At 42.2% G+C, this 20,084-nt stretch overlaps 2 protein-coding genes and 2 pseudogenes across 27 annotated transcripts in view; 1 reads left to right on the forward strand and 3 right to left on the reverse strand.

Moving 5' to 3' along the window:
- LOC113745757 (protocadherin alpha-5-like) overlaps positions 1-77 on the reverse strand; it is an 884-nt pseudogene extending 807 nt beyond the window's left edge.
- Positions 1-20,084, reverse strand: part of LOC104937910 (protocadherin alpha-C2) — a 203,919-nt gene that overhangs the window by 61,274 nt on the left and 122,561 nt on the right. Inside the window, exon 1 of one of the 26 annotated variants that reach the window (XM_027278107.1) lies at positions 14,303-16,823. The exons of 24 other annotated variants lie outside the window; for them this stretch is intronic. In XM_027278107.1, coding sequence (XP_027133908.1) covers positions 14,303-16,681 — 2,379 coding nt within the window. In that variant the 5' untranslated portion in view covers positions 16,682-16,823. Of the gene's footprint in view, positions 1-7,926; positions 10,547-14,302; positions 16,824-20,084 lie in introns of those variants that run through there. One more of the 26 variants, XM_027278103.1, reaches the window with a different exon arrangement.
- LOC113745759 (protocadherin alpha-3-like) lies at positions 76-2,690 on the forward strand (annotated as a pseudogene).
- LOC104937916 (protocadherin alpha-3-like) lies at positions 10,801-13,250 on the reverse strand. The gene is made up of 2 exons (XM_027278692.1): positions 11,126-13,250; positions 10,801-10,833 (listed from the first exon to the last, which is right to left on the reverse strand). The coding sequence occupies exons 1-2, from the start codon at positions 12,890-12,892 to the stop codon at positions 10,801-10,803; spliced, it is 1,800 nt and encodes a 599-aa protein (XP_027134493.1). The 5' UTR covers positions 12,893-13,250.

Genomic DNA, 20,084 nt, shown 5'->3' on the forward strand with positions numbered 1-20,084 from the left:
AATCTCAATGTGCAGCACTGCATTCGCGGGTCTTCAGATTACCTCTGGGTATAAAACGGTTATTTTGACATAAACATGAATCTGGAGTACTTTTCGTGAGCGAGAGATAGATCGGAGGCTTTGTCCGGATACGGTAAAGTGCTCTTTAATATGAGGCCATATTGAGTAACCCACGCAGCTCCATCGAATTGAAGTGGTGATTACTGATTACATGACAATGCTCCGTCTTTTCTTGAAGAAAATAACCACAATAATGTCTGATCTTCATATGTTGGAGAAGGCACCACTTCCGCTAGCTCCATGACGCAGATGTAGTACTAATTCGGTAAAGACTTACAAATTAAACCCGAATGATCTTTCTCTTGGATATACAGAGCATTGGGACCGAGAGCGTGTCTGCTGAGTTAGGTGCTGCAGAAAGCATTAGATCGGAAAAACAGGCTGTTATTGAACTCACACTGACAGCGATGAGAGGAAAACCTCCAAATGGGGACTTACAGATAAAAGTTAATTGTGCTGATGTAAAGATAATTTACCCTTGTTAGTAAATCTCTTTACAAGGTCCAAGTTGTTGAAAACGCGAATATTGCACAGCGTTATTAACACTGACAGCTACTGATTTGGATGACGGTGTTAATGGTGAAATAGTATTACTTTCACAGAACGGGGACGTGTTACCTGATGACAAATTTTCTCTCAATATAATACTGGGAGAAATTACTGTAAAAGGTAATATTGATTATGAGGAAAAATCAAGATACGAGATCGTGTTCAAGCACGAGATAAAGGCAATCCTCCTCGCAGTGCACATAGTAAGGTTTAGTCGAGTATGATGTCAATGACAATGCTCCAGAAATCTTAGTGTCATCACTCTTGAGTCCGTGAAGAGGACGCTGAGGTAGGGACAGCTGTAGCCATGGTGACTATCACTGATAAAGACGGAGGCAAAATGGTCTGACGAACTGCAAAATTTCGGGTTCCGTTCATTTAAATTACATCAATTATAAAAACTACTATTCTTTGTGGTTGACGGACCCCTCGACAGAGAGATGTTCCCCAGTACATGTATCAATTACAGCTAGATGAAGAACCCCTCTCTGTCAACACAAGCGTCATTGGTTCAGATTTCTGATGTAAATGACAATTCTCCTCGATTCATGGAACCTCTGATTAATATTTATGTGAAAGAGAACAGCCCGATAGGAGCTACTATTTATACACTCACGACGAAGATTCAGATTTGAATGAAAACGCAAAAGCAACGTACCAGTTAATCGCAGCTCTCAGAAGACCACAAAGATAGCTTCAATGGTAACATCAACTCGAGGAAGGAGATAATAATCAGCCTGCAGTCTTTTAACTACGAGGAGTTAAAAAATGTTTTCGTTTAAGTTCAGGCCACAGACTCTGGTGTTCCTCCCTCAGCAGCAACGTGACTGTGAACGTTTTAATTCTGGATGAAAATGACAATAATCAACAATTCTCGCGCCTATTCTGAGCACGGCTCCGTGAACAGTGAGAGCATCCCCTATTCTGCTGAAGCGGGATACTTTGTGGCAAAGATCAGGTGTAGAGCAGACTCTGGATACATGCGCTGTCTTCTTATCGCCTGTCTGAACCCAAAGGAAACAATCTCTCTCCGGATCGGAACCAGCACCGGAGAAATCAGGACTAAGAGGAGAATAGTGACAATGACCTGAAAGCTCACCCCTTGGTGGTGTTGGTTTCTGATAGTGGAGAACCTCCCTGTCAGCTACTGTGTCTATTGATGTGATGGTGGTTGAAAGCACAGCTGACATCCAGATAATTTCAGACGTGTGACCGTAAAGAGGAGAGCTTCTCTGATTAAACCTATCTGCTGATCGCCATTGTGTCGGTGTCAGTGTTCTTTCTGCTGAGGCCAGTTTAAAGTTCAGGCCACAGACTCTGGTGTTCCTCCGCTCAGCAGCAAAACGTGACTGTGACGTTTTAATTCTGGATGAAATGACAATAATCCAACAATTCTCGCGCCTTATTCTGAGCACGGCTCCGTGAACAGTGAGAGCCCCCTATTCTGCTGAAGCGGGATACTTTGTGGCAAAGATCAGGGCTGTAGACGCAGACTCTGGATACAACTGCGCTGCTTTCTTATTACTGTTCTGAACCCAAAGGAAACAACCTCTTCCGGATCGGAACCAGCACCGGAGAATCAGGACTAAGAGGAGAATGAGTGACAATGACCTGAAGCTCACCCTGTGGTGTTTGGTTTCTGATAGTGGAGAACCCTCCCTGTCAGCTACTGTGTCTATTGATGTGATGGTGGTTGAAAGCACAGCTGACATCCAGACTTTCAGACGTGGGCCCATAAAGGAGGAGAGCTTCTCTGATTTAAACCTGTATCTGCTGATCGCCATTGTGTCGGTGTCAGTGATCTTTCTGCTGAGCCTCATCAGTTTAATAGCTGTCAAATGCCACAGGACAGACGGCGATTTCAGCAGGTACAGCGCCCCCATGATCACCACCCACCCTGACGGGAGCTGGTCTTACTCTAAAGCTACTCAGCAGTATGACGTGTGTTTCAGCTCAGACACGCTGAAGAGTGACGTAGTGGTTTTCCCCGCCCCGTTTCCACCTGTAGATGCTGAGCTCATCAGATTTAACGGAGGAGACACTTTTACAGAACTCAGACTTTACCTAATAAGAAAAGGTAAGCTATACCTCATTTCATCCATCTAAGGAAGTGAATCTTTTCTCGCTTTGAACAACACAATGTGTATCTTTTCATTTTATAGGCGCTTTGATGTGTACTAGACGTTGGTAAACTATTAAGGTGTTTCTGTGATTCAAGAACGATTTCAATACAATAGGTTAAAACATTTTCAGAGTTTCACGGTGTTTTGGATACGGCTCCTGTTGTCATTTGAGCAATGCTTAAAACTGCATCGAGGCGCTGTCCATTGTTCTGACAAAAAACGTCTCTTTCCTCGTCTTGAGACTCGGGTTGTCCTCTGGTGCTGATGTTGTGAGAGCGGCCATACACAATCACATCATCAGAATATAACTCACGAAATGAAGACAATTAATTAGTTTGAACTGCATATTTAGGAGATAAGTTTTCTTCTTTGAACAGCCTACCCGTTGAGCACAAGTCTTTCACTGTAAAGATATTAATTTGAGTAGTTTCTTCGGCATGGATTCTTCTCCTTTACATTGTTCAGTGTACCTATACAACATCATCCTCTATCGGTTTGGTGCCGTCTTTCTGTATACAAAAGTGTCACAAGATGTTCGCCAGAGACCAGGCCAAAATCTTGTATTTACGTTCAAAAACCCTCCTCTATGCATGACAAAAAAGAAAACGTCATCATCTGCCAGTGCTTTGTGAAAATAGTGTGCAGTCGAGTGCCGCTCTGTCGAGAGAGGACTCTGTCCGAGAATGGATCATAAAAACACTATTTTTCATTTTTTTGTGTAAGTACGACGAGGCAAGAAGCCAGGATTGGTTGCGTCTGCCTCGTCAGCGTGGCTCCTCGGACAATGGGTATTCTCGTGCTTCGTTTTTCACTCTGCTTTGTCTCTGCGGATGGTCCGTCGCTCAGATATCCTACTCCATCTCCGAGGAGGTGGACAAAGGGACAGCGGGGGAAATCTGGCGAAGGATTTAAATCTCAATGTGCAGCAACTGCATTCGCGGGTCTTCAGATTACCTCTGGTATAAAAAACGGTATTTTGACATAAATCATGAATCTGGAGTACTTTTCGTGAGCGAGAGATAGATCGGAGGCTTTGTCCGGATACGGTAAAGTGCTCTTTAAATATGAGGCCATATTGAGTAACCCACGCAGCTCCATCGAATTGAAGTGGTGATTACTGATATTAAGACAATGCTCCGTCTTTTCTGGAAGAAATAACAATGATGTTGAATCTTCATATGTTGGAGAAGGCACACTTGCCGACTAGCCATGACGCCAGATGTAGGTACTATTCGTAAAGACTTACAAATTAAACCCGATGATCATTTCTTCTGGATATACAGAGCATTGTGACCAGAGCGTTCTGCTGAGTTAGTGCTGCAGAAAGCATTAGATCGGAAAAACAGGCTGTTATTGAACTCACACTGACAGCGATAGATGGAGGAACCACCTCCCAAAATGGGGACTTTACAGATAAAGTTAATGTGCTGATGTAAATGATAATTCACCCTTGTTCAGTAAATCTCTTTACAAGGTCCAAGTTGTTGAAAACGCGAATATTGGCACAGCGTTATTAACACTGACAGCTACTGATTTGGATGACGGTGTTAATGGTGAAATAGTATACTCTTTCACAGAACGGGGACGTGTTAACCTGATGACAAATTTTCACTCAACATAATACTGGGAAATTCTGTAAAGGTAATATTGATTATGAGGAAAATCAAGCATACGAGATTCGTGTTCAAGCACGAGAATAAGGCAATCCTCCTCGCAGTGCACTTAGTAAGGTTTTAGTCGAAGTTATTGTGTCAATGACAATGCTCCAGAAATCTTAGTGTCATCACTCTTGGTCCGTGAAAGAGGACGCTGAGATAGGGACAGCTGTAGCCATGGTGACATCACTGATAAAGACGGAGGCAAAAATGTCTGACGAACTGCAAAATTTCGGGTTCCGTTCCATTTAAATTACAATCTAATTATAAAAAACTACTATTCTTTTTTGGTTGACGGACCCCTCGACAGAGAGAGTGTTCCCCAGTATAATGTATCAATTACAGCTTCAGATGAAGGAACTCCCTCTCTGTCCAGCACAAGCGTCATTGTGTTCAAATTTCTGATGTTAATGACAATTCTCCTCGATTCATGGAACCTCTGATTAATAGTTATGTGAAGAGAAACAGCCCGATAGAGCTACTATTTATACACTCACGACGGAGATTCAGATTTGAATGAAAACGCAAAAGCAACGTACCAGTTAATCAGCAGCTCTCAGAAGACCACAAAGATAGCTTCAATGGTGAACTCAACTCAGAGACTGGGAGACATAATCAGCCTGCAGTCTTTTAACTACGAGGAGTTAAAAACGTTTCAGTTTAAAGTTCAGGCCACAGACTCTGGTGTTCCTCCGCTCAGCAGCAACGTGACTGTGAACTTTTTAATTCTGGATGAAAATGACAATAATCCAACAATTCTTCGCGCCTTTTCTGAGCACGGCTCCGTTGAACAGTGAGAGCATCCCCTATTCTGCTGAAGCAGGATACTTTGTGGCAAAGATCAGGGCTGTAGACGCAGACCTGGATACAATGCGCTGCTTTCTTATCGCCTGTCTGAACCAAAGGAAACAACCTCTTCCGGATCGGAACCAGCACCGGAGAAATCAGGACTAGAGGAGAATGAGTGACAATGACCTGAAGCTCACCCCTTGGTGGTGTTGGTTTTCTGATAGTGGAGAACCCTCCTGTCAGCTACTGTGTCTATTGATGTGATGGTGGTTGAAAGCACAGCTGACATCCAGACTAATTTCAGACGTGTGCCCATAAAGGAGGAGAGCTTCTCTGATTTAAACCTGTATCTGCTGATCGCCATTGTGTCGGTGTCAGTGATCTTTCTGCTGAGCCGTCTCTGAGTTGATGTTCACCATTGAAGCTATCTTTGTGGTCTTCTGAGAGCTGCTGATTAACTGGTACGTTGCTTTTGCGTTTTCATTCAAATCTGAATCTACCGTCGTGAGTGTATAAATAGTAGCTCCTATCGGGCTGTTCTCTTTCACATAAATATTAATCAGAGGTTCCATGAATCGAGGAGAATTGTCATTTACATCAGAAATCTGAACAGCAATGACGCTTGTGCTGGACAGAGAGGGAGTTCCTTCATCTGAAGCTGTAATTGATACATTATACTGGGGAACACTCTCTCTGTCGAGGGGTCCGTCAACCAACAAAGAATAGTAGTTTTTATAATTAGATTGTAATTTAAATGGCACGGAACCCGAAATTTTGCAGTTCGTCAGACCATTTTTGCCTCCGTCTTTATCAGTGATAGTCACCATGGCTACAGCTGTCCCTACCTCAGCGTCCTCTTTCACGGGACTCAAGAGTGATGACACTAAGATTTCTGGAGCATTGTCATTGACATCAATAACTTCGACTAAAACCTTGCTACGTGCACTGCGAGGAGGATTGCCTTTATCTCGTGCTTGAACACGAATCTCGTATGCTTGATTTTCCTCATAATCAATATTACCTTTTACAGTAATTTCTCCAGTATTATCATTGAGAGAAAATTTGTCATCAGGGTTAACACGTCCCCGTTCTGTGAAAGAGTATACTATTTCACCATTAACACCGTCATCCAAATCAGTAGCTGTCAGTGTTAATAACGCTGTGCCAATATTCGCGTTTTCAACAATTTGGACCTTGTAAAGAGATTTACTGAAAAAGGGTGAATTATCATTTACATCTAGCACATTAACTTTTATCTGTAAAGTCCCCATTTTGGGAGGTTTTCCTCCATCTATCGCTGTCAGTGTGAGTTCAATAACAGCCTGTTTTTCTCGATCTAATGCTTTCTGCAGCACTAACTCAGCAGACACGCTCTGGTCATTATTGCTCTGTATATCCAAAGAAAAATGATCATTCGGGTTTAATTTGTAAGTCTTTACCGAATTAGTACCTACATCTGCGTCATGAGCTGTCGGCAGTTCATGCCTTTCTCCAACATATGACAATTCAGACATGTCTATTGTGGTTACTTCTTCCAGAAAAGACGGAGCATTGTCATTAATATCAGTAATCAGCACTTCAATTCGATGGAGGCTGCGTGGGTTACTCAATATGGCCTCTATATTTAAAGAGCACTTTACCGTATCCGGACAAAGCTCCTCCCGATCTATCCTCTCGCTCACCAAAAGTACTCCAGATTCATGATTTATGTCAAAATACCGTTTTGTATACCCAGAGGTAATCTGAAGACCCGCGGAATGCAGTTGCTGCACATTGAGGTTTAGATCCTTAGCCAAATTTCCCACCGCTGTCCCTTTGTCCACCTCCTCGGAGATGGAGTAGGATATCTGAGCTACGGACCAGTCGCAGAGACAAAGCAGAGTGAAAAACAGAAGCACGAGATTATCCCATTGTTCCCGAGTAGCCATCGCTGACGAGGCAAACGCAACCAATCCTGGCTTCTGCCTCGCGTACTATACACGAAAAATGAAAAATAGTGTTTTTATGTATCCATTCTCGGACAGAGTCCTCTCTCGACAGAGCGTCACTCGACTGCACACTATTTTCACAAAGCACTGGCAGATGATGACGTTTTCTTTTTTGTCATGCATAGAGGAGGAGTTTCTGAACGTTAAATACAAGATTTTTGCGTGGTCTCTGGCGACACCTTGTGACACTTTTGTATACAGAAAGATGGCACCAAACCGAAGAGGATGTTGATTGTGAGATACACTGAACAATGTAAAGGAAAATGATCCATGCCGAAGAAACTACTCAAATTAATAGCTTGACAGTGAAAGACTTTTGCTCAACGGGCAGGCTGTTCAAAGAAGAAACTTTATCTCTTAAATATGCAGTTCAACTAATTCATTTGTCTTTCTATTCGTGAGTATATTATTGATGATGTGGTTTTGTTATGGCCGCTTCACAACATCAGCACCAAGGACAACACCCGAGTCTCAAGACAGAGGAAAGAGAAGTTATTTTCAGAACAATGGACAGCGCCTCGATGCAGTTTTAAACCATTGCTCAAATGACAACAGAGTCCTGTATCCAAAACACCGTGAAACTCTGAAAATGTTTTAACCTACTTGTATTGATATCTTTCTTGAAGCACAGAAACACAGTCAATAGTTACCAACGTTCTAGTACACATCAAAGCGCCATAAAATAAAACATACACACATTGTGTTAGTTCAAAGCGAGAAAAGATTCACTTCCTTAGATGGATGAAATTAGGTATAGCTTACCTTTTCTTTATTAGGTAAAGTCTGAGTTCTGGTAAAAGTGTCTCCTCCGTTAATACTGATGAGCTCAGCATCTACAGGTGGAAACGGTGCGGGGAAAACCACTACGTCACTCTTCAGCGTGTCTGAGCTGAAACACACGTCATACTGCTGAGTAGCTTTAGAGTAAGACCAGCTCCCGTCAGGGTGGGTGGTGATCATGGGGGCGCTGTACCTGCTGAAATCGCCGTCTGTCCTGTGGCATTTGACAGCTATTAAACTGATGAGGCTCAGCAGAACGATCACTGACACCGACACAATGGCGATCAGCAGATACAGGTTTAAATCAGAGAAGCTCTCCTCCTTTATGGGCACGCGTCTGAAATTAGTCTGGATGTCAGCTGTGCTTTCAACCACCATCACATCAATAGACACAGTAGCTGACAGGGAGGGTTCTCCCCTATCAGAAACCAACACCACCAAGGGGTGAGCTTTCAGGTCATTGTCACTCATTCTCCTCTTAGTCCTGATCTCTCCGGTGCTGGTTCCGATCCGGAAGAGGTTGTTTCCTTTTGGTTCAGACAGGCGATAAGAAAGCAGTGCATTGTATCCAGAGTCTGCGTCTACAGCCCTGATCTTTGCCACAAAGTATCCCGCTTCAGCAGAATAGGGGATGCTCTCACTGTTCACGGAGCCGTGCTCAGAATAAGGCGCGAGAATTGTTGGATTATTGTCATTTTCATCCAGAATTAAAACGTTCACAGTCACGTTGCTGCTGAGCGGAGGAACACCAGAGTCTGTGGCCTGAACTTTAAACTGAAACGTTTTTAACTCCTCGTAGTTAAAAGACTGCAGGCTGATTATGTCTCCTGTCTCTGAGTTGATGTTCACCATTGAAGCTATCTTTGTGGTCTTCTGAGAGCTGCTGATTAACTGGTACGTTGCTTTTGCGTTTTCATTCAAATCTGAATCTACCGTCGTGAGTGTATAAATAGTAGCTCCTATCGGGCTGTTCTCTTTCACATAAATATTAATCAGAGGTTCCATGAATCGAGGAAAATTGTCATTTACATCAGAAATCTGAACAGCAATGACGCTTGTGGTGGACAGAGAGGGAGTTCCTTCATCCGAAGCTGTAATTGATACATTATACTGGGGAACACTCTCTCTGTCGAGGGGTCCGTCAACCAACAAAGAATAGTAGTTTTTATAATTAGATTGTAATTTAAATGGCACTGAACCCGAAATTTTGCAGTTCGTCAGACCATTTTTGCCTCCGTCTTTATCAGTGATAGTCACCATGGCTACAGCTGTCCCTACCTCAGCGTCCTCTTTCACGGGACTCAAGAGTGATGACACTAAGATTTCTGGAGCATTGTCATTGACATCAATAACTTCGACTAAAACCTTACTAAGTGCGCTGCGAGGAGGATTGCCTTTATCTCGTGCTTGAACACGAATCTCGTATGCTTGATTTTCCTCATAATCAATATTACCTTTTACAGTAATTTCTCCAGTATTATCATTGAGTGAAAATTTGTCATCAAGGTTAACACGTCCCCGTTCTGTGAAAGAGTATACTATTTCACCATTAACACCGTCATCCAAATCAGTAGCTGTAAGTGTTAATAATGCTGTGCCAATATTCGCGTTTTCAACAATTTGGACCTTGTAAAGAGATTTACTGAACAAGGGTGAATTATCATTTACATCTAGCACATTAACTTTTATCTGTAATGTCCCCATTTTGGGAGGTTTTCCTCCATCTATCGCTGTCAGTGTGAGTTCAATAACAGCCTGTTTTTCTCGATCTAATGCTTTCTGCAGCACTAACTCAGCAGACACGCTCTGGTCATTATTGCTCTGTATATCCAAAGAGAAATGATCATTCGGGTTTAATTTGTAAGTCTTTACTGAATTAGTACCTACATCTGGGTCATGAGCTATCGGCAGTTCATGCCTTTCTCCAACATATGAAGATTCAGACATGTCTATTGTGGTTATTTCTTCCAGAAAAGACGGAGCATTGTCATTAATATCAGTAATCAGCACTTCAATTCGATGGAGGCTGCGTGGGTTACTCAATATGGCCTCTATATTTAAAGAGCACTTTACCGTATTCGGACAAAGCTCCTCCCGATCTATCCTCTCGCTCACCAAAAGTACTCCAGATTCATGATTTATGTCAAAATACCGTTTTGTATACCCAGAGGTAATCTGAAGACCCGCGGAATGCAGTTGCTGCACATTGAGGTTTAGATCCTTCGCCAGATTTCCCACCGCTGTCCCTTTGTCCACCTCCTCGGAGATGGAGTAGGATATCTGAGCTACGGACCAGTCGCAGAGACAAAGCAGAGTGAAAAACAGAAGCACGAGATTATCCCATTGTTCCCGAGGAGCCATCGCTGACGAGGCAAACGCAACCAATCCTGGCTTCTGCCTCGCGTACTATACACGAAAAATGAAAAATGGTGTTTTTATGTATCCATTCTCGAACAGAGTCCTCTCTCGACAGAGCGTCACTCGACTGCACACTATTTTCACAAAGCACTGGCAGATGATGACGTTTTCTTTTTTGTCATGCATAGAGGAGGAGTTTCTGAACGTTAAATACAAGAATTTTGCGTGGTCTCTGGCGACATCTTGTGACACTTTTGTATACAGAAAGATGGCACCAAACCGAAGAGGATGTTGATTGTGAGATACACTGAACAATGTAAAGGAAAATAATCCATGCCGAAGAAACTACTGAAATTAATATCTTGACAGTGAAAGACTTTTGCTCAACGGGTAGGCTGTTCAAAGAAGAAACTAACTCTTAAATGTGCAGTTCAACTAATTAATTTGTCTTGCTATTCGTGAGTATATTATTGATGATGTGGTTTTGTTATGGCCGCTTCACAACATCAGCACCAAGGACAACACCCGAGTCTCAAGACAGAGGAAAGAGAAGTTATTTTCAGAACAATGGACAGCGCCTCGATGCAGTTTTAAACCATTGCTCAAATGACAACAGAGTCCTGTATCCAAAACACCGTGAAACTCTGAAAATGTTTTAACCTACTTGTATTGATATCTTTCTTGAAGCACAGAAACACAGTTAATAGTTACCAACGTTCTAGTACACATCAAAGCGCCATAAAATAAAACATACACACATTGTGTTAGTTCAAAGCGAGAAAAGATTCACTTCCTTAGATTGATGAAATTAGGTATAGCTTACCTTTTCTTTATTAGGTAAAGTCTGAGTCCGTGTAAAAGTGTCTCCTCCATTAATACTGATGAGCTCAGCATCTACAGGTGGAAACGGTGCGGGGAAAACCACTACGTCACTCTTCAGCGTGTCTGAGCTGAAACACACGTCATACTGCTGAGTAGCTTTAGAGTAAGACCAGCTCCCGTCAGGGTGGGTGGTGATCATGGGGGCGCTGTACCTGCTGAAATCGCCGTCTGTCCTGTGGCATTTGACAGCTATTAAACTGATGAGGCTCAGCAGAAAGATCACTGACACCGACACAATGGCGATCAGCAGATACAGGTTTAAATCAGAGAAGCTCTCCTCCTTTATGGGCACACGTCTGAAATTAGTCTGGATGTCAGCTGTGCTTTCAACCACCATCACATCAATAGACACAGTAGCTGACAGGGAGGGTTCTCCACTATCAGAAACCAACACCACCAAGGGGTGAGCTTTCAGGTCATTGTCACTCATTCTCCTCTTAGTCCTGATTTCTCCGGTGCTGGTTCCGATCCGGAAGAGGTTGTTTCCTTTTGGTTCAGACAGGTAATAAGAAAGCAGCGCATTGTATCCAGAGTCTGCGTCTACAGCCCTGATCTTTGCCACAAAGTATCCCGCTTCAGCAGAATAGGGGATGCTCTCACTGTTAACGGAGCCGTGCTCAGAATAAGGCGCGAGAATTGTTGGATTATTGTCATTTTCATCCAGAATTAAAACGTTCACAGTCACGTTGCTGCTGAGCGGAGGAACACCAGAGTCTGTGGCCTGAACTTTAAACTGAAACGTTTTTAACTCCTCATAGTTAAAAGACTGCAGGCTGATTATGTCTCCTGTCTCTGAGTTGATGTTCACCATTGTAGGGAGGGACATAGATTTACTATTACCATCTAAAAACGAATAGGTCACCTGGCCGTTGTTGCTTACGTCAGCATCAATTGCAGTCATTGCTTTAATAACTGTTCCTACTTTGCCGTTTTCTTTCACGTAAACGTTTATTAAAGGTTCTGGGAAATACGGTGCATTGTCATTGACATCAGAAACGTGAACAGTAATAACACTGACGTTTGAAAGAGGAAGACTGCCTTCATCGGTTGCTGAAATTGTTAAATTGTACTGAGGAGTTGCCTCTCTGTCCAGATGTCCGTCAACCACTAAAGAGTAATAATTTTTGTAATTTGTCTCCAATTTGAACGGGACCGAATTCAAGATCTCACATTTTACCTCACCATTTTTACCACTGTCCCTGTCGAGAACCGAAACAAGTGCAATAGCAGTACCGACAGCAGCGTCCTCGTTCACTGTATTGAGCAGTGACGTCACGCTGATTTCAGGAGCGTTGTCGTTTACGTCAATTACTTCTACTAACACTTTACTATGAGCAGACAGGGGAGGCTGGGCTTTGTCCCGAGCCTCTGCTCTAATCTCAAAAGCCTTTCTTTCCTCATAGTCGATTTTGCCTTTCACTGAAATAACCCCCGTTTCAGGGTCAATTTTGAAAATATCCAGAATATGGTCCTGATCCTTGTTACGAAGAGAGTATACAATTTCACTGTTTGTGCCTTCATCAGCATCAGTAGCATTTAAGGTAAAGACTGTCGTACCAATCGGGACATTTTCAAACGCTTGCACTTTATAAAGAGTGCTACTGAACATTGGTGCGTTATCATTGTTATCTAATACATTTATTTCAATTTCTGATGTCCCTGAATTTGGTGGTGTTCCTCCGTCTACAGCGGTTAACATGAGCTGCATATGTGCCTTTTTCTCACGGTCGAGGGCTTTTTGGAGCACTAACTCTGGAGATATGCTCTCACCCCTTTTGTGTGTCGCAAGAGTGAAGTATTCGTTTGGACTGAGCTTATATGCGCTAACAGCATTTCTACCCACATCAGCATCGCTTGCCTCCGACAACGCGAATCTAAATCCAGGCAAGGTGTTCTCTGCTATGTCCAGTATTTGTGATTTCGTGCTAAAAGACGGAGAATGGTCATTCACGTCTTTTATTTCTATCTCTACGCGGTAAAGCTTTAACGGATTGTTGATCACAGCCTCTACGCTAACAGTGCATCTGGGCTCCCCCACACAAAGCTCCTCTCGGTCTATTCTCTCATTGACATACAGAAATCCAGTCTTTAGATTTACCTCGAAGTATTTTCTCTTGTTTCCTGTAACAACCTGAAACAAACGGGACTCCAGATCCTGCACATTGAGGTTTAGATCCTTTGCAATATTTCCGACATTAGTTCCCGGATTTACCTCCTCTGAGACGGCGTAGGAGAGCTGTCCAGACGCCGCATCCCAGCAACAATCCAACAGCACCAGCACAACATATGTAACAATAGACCTTTTTCTGCTCGGTAAAGACATAATTCCGTAGAAAAAATCAAAGCATATGTCCACAATGATGTTTCGACCGTAGAATTACGAGATGCAACAAAGTATTTGCCAACACTATTTCGATTTTCTTCTTGTTATAGAGTAAGACTCCATTATGCCCTCCCTTCTCCTCCCGTGTCTCTTTGTGATGAAAACCACAGTCATTCTCCTTTTACTCTGGGAGGAGCCCCGACATTTCTGTGTTATGGTCTATAGCGCCACCGCGTGGTAAGTTTCAATAACTACACACATTATAAATGACATTTAAATACCCAGTCTTCATTCAGAAACGCTGACAGCCACTCGTTATTGTTAGGATTTGGATAGATTTAAAAACACATTGTATTTCAGAATATATGAAAGGTCTGACACATATAGCAGGACTATGGAATGCGGAATAGACTCATTTTGGTAAAGAATCTGCGGTGACATTGCGTGATTAAACTGTGATTTTCACCATAACACAGTTGGGTGGAATGGGTGAATTTATTGGGTTAGATAATTGTAAATCACTCTGCAACAGATACAATATGAAAAGAAAGGTCCAAATTCTATTGCAAATATACTGCACACTCCACACAAACAATAAAAAACCTATGTCTTAGAATAGAATATACTGTAGATATAGAGCGTATTGTCTACATGTCATGGCTGGGTTCAGCACCATAGACAGCAACATACAAATTCAGAGATACTAACCAACGTGGTGAGATTACAACAACCCATTGCGTATGCCTCAAGATAAATTAGGAGCAATAATTGGGCTTATTGGAACAATGTTCTTACCTTTTCTTTATTTGGTAAAGTCTGAGTCCGTGTAAAAGTGTCTCCTTCATTAATACTGATGAGTTCGGCATCCACAGGTGGAAACGGTGCGGGGAAAACCACTACGTCACTCTTCAACGTGTCTGAGCTGAAACACACGTCATACTGCTGAGTAGCTTTAGAGTAAGACCAGCTCCCGTCAGGGTGGGTGGTGATCATGGGGGCGCTGTACCTGCTGAAATCGCCGTCTGTCCTGTGGCATTTGACAGCTATTAAACTGATGAGGCTCAGCAGAAAGATCACTGACACCGACACAATGGCGATCAGCAGATACAGGTTTAAATCAGAGAAGCTCTCCTCCTTTATGGGCACACGTCTGAAATTAGTCTGGATGTCAGCTGTGCTTTCAACCACCATCACATCAATAGACACAGTAGCTGACAGGGAGGGTTCTCCACTATCAGAAACCAACACCACCAAGGGGTGAGCTTTCAGGTCATTGTCACTCATTCTCCTCTTAGTCCTGATTTCTCCGGTGCTGGTTCCGATCCGGAAGAGGTTGTTTCCTTTTGGTTCAGACAGCTGGTAAGAAAGCAGCGCATTGTATCCAGAGTCTGCGTCTACAGCCCTGATCTTTGCCACAAAGTATCCTGCTTCAGCAGAATAGGGGATGCTCTCACTGTTAACGGAGCCGTGTTCAGAATAAGGCGCGAGAATTGTTGGATTATTGTCATTTTCATCCAGGATTAAAACGTTCACAGTCACGTTGCTGCTGAGCGGAGGAACACCAGAGTCTGTGGCCTGAACTTTAAACTGAAACGTTTTTAACTCCTCATAATTAAAAGACTGCAGGCTGATTATATCTCCAGTCTCTGAGTTGATGTTCACCATCGTTGATAGCGGCACTAAGTTATTTTCACTGACTAATGAATAGCTCACCTGACCATTTTCACTAATGTCAGCATCTGTTGCAGTTAATGCTTTCAAAACCTTTCCTACTGGACTATTTTCTTCCACATACATATTAATTACACTCTCTGAAAACCGAGGTGTGTTGTCATTTACATCAGAAACCTTAACAATAATCACACTGGTATTAGAAAGAGGGGGCCTACCTTCGTCTGTAGCTTTAATGGTGATGTTGTAGTGTGAAATTAATTCCCTGTCTAAAGCTCCACCAATAACTAAAGAATAATAGTTTTTATAATTTGTCTCTAATTTAAATGGAACCGAATTCAAAATCTCACATTTGACCTCACCGTTTTTGCCCCCATCTTTGTCAAGAACTGAAACAAGTGCAATGGCAGTCCCAATTTCAGCGTCCTCCTTTACTGTACTTAGCAGTGACGTCACTGTGATGTCAGGCGCATTGTCATTCAGGTCCACCACCTCCACTAATACTTTACACTGCGCTGTTAATGGAGGCTGGCCTTTGTCGGCAGCTTGTACACGGATTTCAAAGGCAGGATTTGTTTCGAAGTCAATTTTCCCTTTAACTGTTATTATTCCTGTTTCTGAATCAATTTCAAAAATGTCCAAGACATGATCCTGATCTTTAGAATTTAGAAAGTATGCAATGTCTTTGTTTGTCCCCTCATCAGCGTCACTTGCAGTCACTGTTACTACTGTACTGCCAAGTGGTGCATTTTCTGTAATACTTGTTTTATACAGTGTTTTCGTGAAGGCTGGCATATTGTCGTTATTATCCAGAACATTAATGATTATTTCTGACGTACCTGATTTTGGTGGTGTTCCTCCGTCTACAGCGGTCAGAGTAAGTTTAATTAAAGCCTGTTTCTCTCGATCTAATGATTTCTGAAGAACTAACTCGGCTGACACACTCTCTCCTTTGTGCACTGCTAAGGAGAAATATTCAGTGGGACTTAACTTGTAGGTGTTAATGCCATTTTTCCCTACATCGGCATCGTAGGCTGACAGCACAGGGAATGTAGCTCCTGGCAATATGCTCTCTGCTATATCGATAGTTTGTGATTTGGCACTGAAAGATGGAGGATTATCATTTACGTCAAGAATATTAACTTCAATACGGTAAAGTTTTAGTGGATTGTTAATAACAGCTTCTACATTTATTGTGCATTTTGCAGCTATCGAGCATAGCTCTTCTCTGTCTATTCTTTCACTCACATAGAGAAAACCTGACTTCAAATTTACATCGAAATACTTTCTCTTTGATCCAGTAACGATCTGAAACATACGTGACTCCAAATCCTGTACATTAAGACTTAGATCCTTGGCGAGATTTCCAACAGAAGTCCCCAGGTTTACCTCCTCTGAGACGGAATAGGAGAGCTGCCCCGACACCGCTCCCCAGTTATATTCCAAGACAACAAGCACTAGATATATCCCAAAAGAGGGCTTTCTTCCTGGCCGATGCATCATTTCATACAACAAGGACAAAGCATATATCCGTATGTCGAAGCGCCTTTTGATTATCAGGACGAAAAGATCGGTTCAAAGACCAAATTATATATCAATGCATTTTCTACGTCCGTTCCCCTTCGCCTCCCGTCTCTTTCTAACAAAGCACTGGCAAAATGATGATGCTTTTAATGTGGGAGGGGCCTTGACACATCAGCGACCTGCTAGCGGTGTTACGGTCTATAGCGTCGCCTCATGGTCATTTGAAATCACTACAGTTCTTTGGAAATGAACACAGCCAAACATTATTTTGCTCCAAATATATAGAATTAAACTGATTCATGCCATTGACAGGCGACAAAAATAACATCCTTCATTCATTACTGAGTGTACTGCCATTCACTTAGAAAGTAGCATAATGTAATCACCACATATTTCAGAACCATGGAGAGGGCGTCATGATGCTGATGCAGAGCTGTATTCAAAGCACACTTCAGTTTGTAAGTATTAAAAAAAAAGCCATTAAAAACCAGTAGCAACAAGCATACGTATATTTCAACAATATGTTTTTTTTATTTTACTGTTTTCTTCACATGTTGAACTTTGACCTAAGACTTGATTTTAGAACAATATCAGCTATATTTCATACGTTAAAATAGAAGACAGCTGTGGTTAAACCTACGAATCTTTACAAAATATTGCATTGCAACCATTACGTGTACATTAACTGACGAAAAACAAGTTCAAGCGCTACAAGTATCGAGCTCCTTTTTTATGTGGACTGTAGTGAATCTAACGGCTTGACACTTTGCTCAAAGTAAGCAACATGATTGTCACTAACATTAATCAAAACTGTTATTGATATTCACCTCTGAAATGGACCCTCCTCACTGTAGTCACTCTGAACACGAAGCTAAGCATTGATGTTGATTATTTTTTATTTAAACGTGGTAAGACTGTTTATGTGAAGAAACGCTCTCATTGCACATTTTAAGCAACACAATTAAATTCGTATTTCTTATAATGTTGTAAAGGTTTGTGTGAATCTGAAGACTTTTATAGACAGGAATACAGTTTGTTAGGTAGCCTTAAAAAGGTAATATAATGGCGTATCGGAAAACCAGTGACCACTGTAAAAAAAACATGTGAACGCATGCATGTCCAGCAGTGAAACATGGACAGATGTAAATCATCTTTTTTAAGTTTGAATATGACAGCTAACATTATGACTCAACTAAATTAAACAATTGAGTTTGTGAATCTTACCTTTTCTTTATTTGGTAAAGTCTGAGTCCGTGTAAAAGTGTCTCCTCCATTAATACTGATGAGTTCAGCATCTACAGGAGGAAACGGTGCGGGGAAAACCACTACGTCACTCTTCAGCGTGTCTGAGCTGAAACACACGTCATATTGCTGAGTAGCTTTAGAGTAAGACCAGCTCCCGTCAGGGTGGGTGGTGATCATGGGGGCGCTGTACCTGCTGAAATCGCCGTCTGTCCTGTGACATTTGACAGCTATTAAACTGATGAGGCTCAGCAGAAAGATCACTGACACCGACACAATGGCGATCAGCAGATACAGGTTTAAATCAGAGAAGCTCTCCTCCTTTATGGGCACACGTCTGAAATTAGTCTGGATGTCAGCTGTGCTTTCAACCACCATCACATCAATAGACACAGTAGCTGACAGGGAGGGTTCTCCACTATCAGAAACCAACACCACCAAGGGGTGAGCTTTCAGGTCATTGTCACTCATTCTCCTCTTAGTCCTGATTTCTCCGGTGCTGGTTCCGATCCGGAAGAGGTTGTTTCCTTTTGGTTCAGTCAGGTAATAAGAAAGCAGCGCATTGTATCCAGAGTCTGCGTCTACAGCCCTGATCTTTGCCACAAAGTATCCCGCTTCAGCAGAATAGGGGATGCTCTCACTGTTCACGGAGCCGTGCTCAGAATAAGGCGCGAGAATTGTTGGATTATTGTCATTTTCATCCAGAATTAAAACGTTCACAGTCACGTTGCTTGCTGAGCGGAGGAACACCAGAGTCTGTGGCCTGAACTTTAAACTGAAACGTTTTTAACTCCTCATAGTTAAAAGACTGCAGCTGTTATGTCTCCGTCTCTGGTTGATGTTCACCATTGTAGATAACGGTAATGAGTTAGCATCACTGTTTAAAATGAATAGCTCACCTGACCATTTTGATCGACGTCAGCATCAATTGCTGAAACAGTTTTTATAACTGCCCCTACTGGACTGTTTTCTTTCACATAGACATTGATGATGTTTTCTGTGAATAGGGTTTGTTATCATTTCACATCTGACACGTGGACATATAAAACGCTCGTGCTTGGAGAGAGGTGGGCTGCCCTCATCAGTAGCAGTGATGCTGACGTTGTATTGAGGTGCGCTCTCTCTGTCAAGAGGACCGTCCACCACCAACGAATAGTAATTTTTATAGTTTGACTCTAATTTAAAAGGAACATTATTAGAATTTTACAGTTCCCATCCCGTTTTTCCCTCCGTCCTTATCCATACTGAAACAAGTGCAATGGCGGTGCCAATGGACGCGTCCTCTTTCACTGTGTTTAACAGTGACGTGACTGAATTTCAGGGGCATTGTCTTAACTCTAAAACTTCAATCAATAATTTTGCATTGAAGTCTATCGGAGAAGAAGCTCCGTCACTGGCTTGTACTCGAATCTCAAAAGCATATTTTCTTCAAAGTCAATATCTTTTTTATTTGTAACGGTTCCGTTTTTTTCATCAATAGCAAATAGATCAGTTTGTTCCTCGGCCTACTTCACTGAAGGAATAGGAAACTTGTCCATTTGCGCCTGCATCTAAATCCGTAGCATTTAGTGTTATTTTGATGTACCTATGTTAGCTTCTCGTACACAGTGGCTTTTCTACAGGTTTGACTGAAACAGGAGAATTATCATTAATATCCAACATTGACTATTATTGTCTACTGCCTGTTTTAGCAGGTGTTCCTCCATCAATAGCAGTCAGTATCAATCTGACAACAGACTGTTTTTCTCGGTCTAAAACTTTCTGAAGCAATATTCTACAGTTCCACTCTCTCCTTTATGTATAGCGAGAGAGAAGTATTCATTTGGCTGAGTTTGTAGGTATTTACAGCATTTTTACCGACGTCTGCATCATGAGCTGGATGTAGAGGAAATTTTGCTCCTGCTGCTGTGCCTCATCACTAATATTGACTACTGTGACTTACTGAGAAATGATGGAGAATTATCATTCACATCTAAAATGGTGCATTTCAATCCGGTACAGTTTTAATGGATTATGAATAACTGCTTCTACACTGAGGGAACATTTGGGCTGGTCGCCGCAGAGTTGCCTTAGCCGATCTATTCTCTCATTGACGTACAGGACACCAGTCTTTAGGTTTACCTCGAAATATTTTCTCTTT

The sequence above is a fragment of the Larimichthys crocea genome, chromosome I (genome assembly GCF_000972845.2).
Source record: "Larimichthys crocea isolate SSNF chromosome I, L_crocea_2.0, whole genome shotgun sequence".
NCBI classification, from domain to species: Eukaryota; Metazoa; Chordata; class Actinopteri; family Sciaenidae; genus Larimichthys; species Larimichthys crocea.

Coding starts and splice junctions, on each gene's coding strand:
- LOC104937916 (XM_027278692.1), bottom strand. CDS start 12,892: ATGCAGCTCATGTTAACCGCTGTAGACGGAGGAACACCACCAAATTCA. Junction 10,834..11,125: donor CTTTACCTAATAAAGAAAAG/GTAAGCTATACC, acceptor CTCTGTCTTGAG/ACTCGGGTGTTGTCCTTGGT.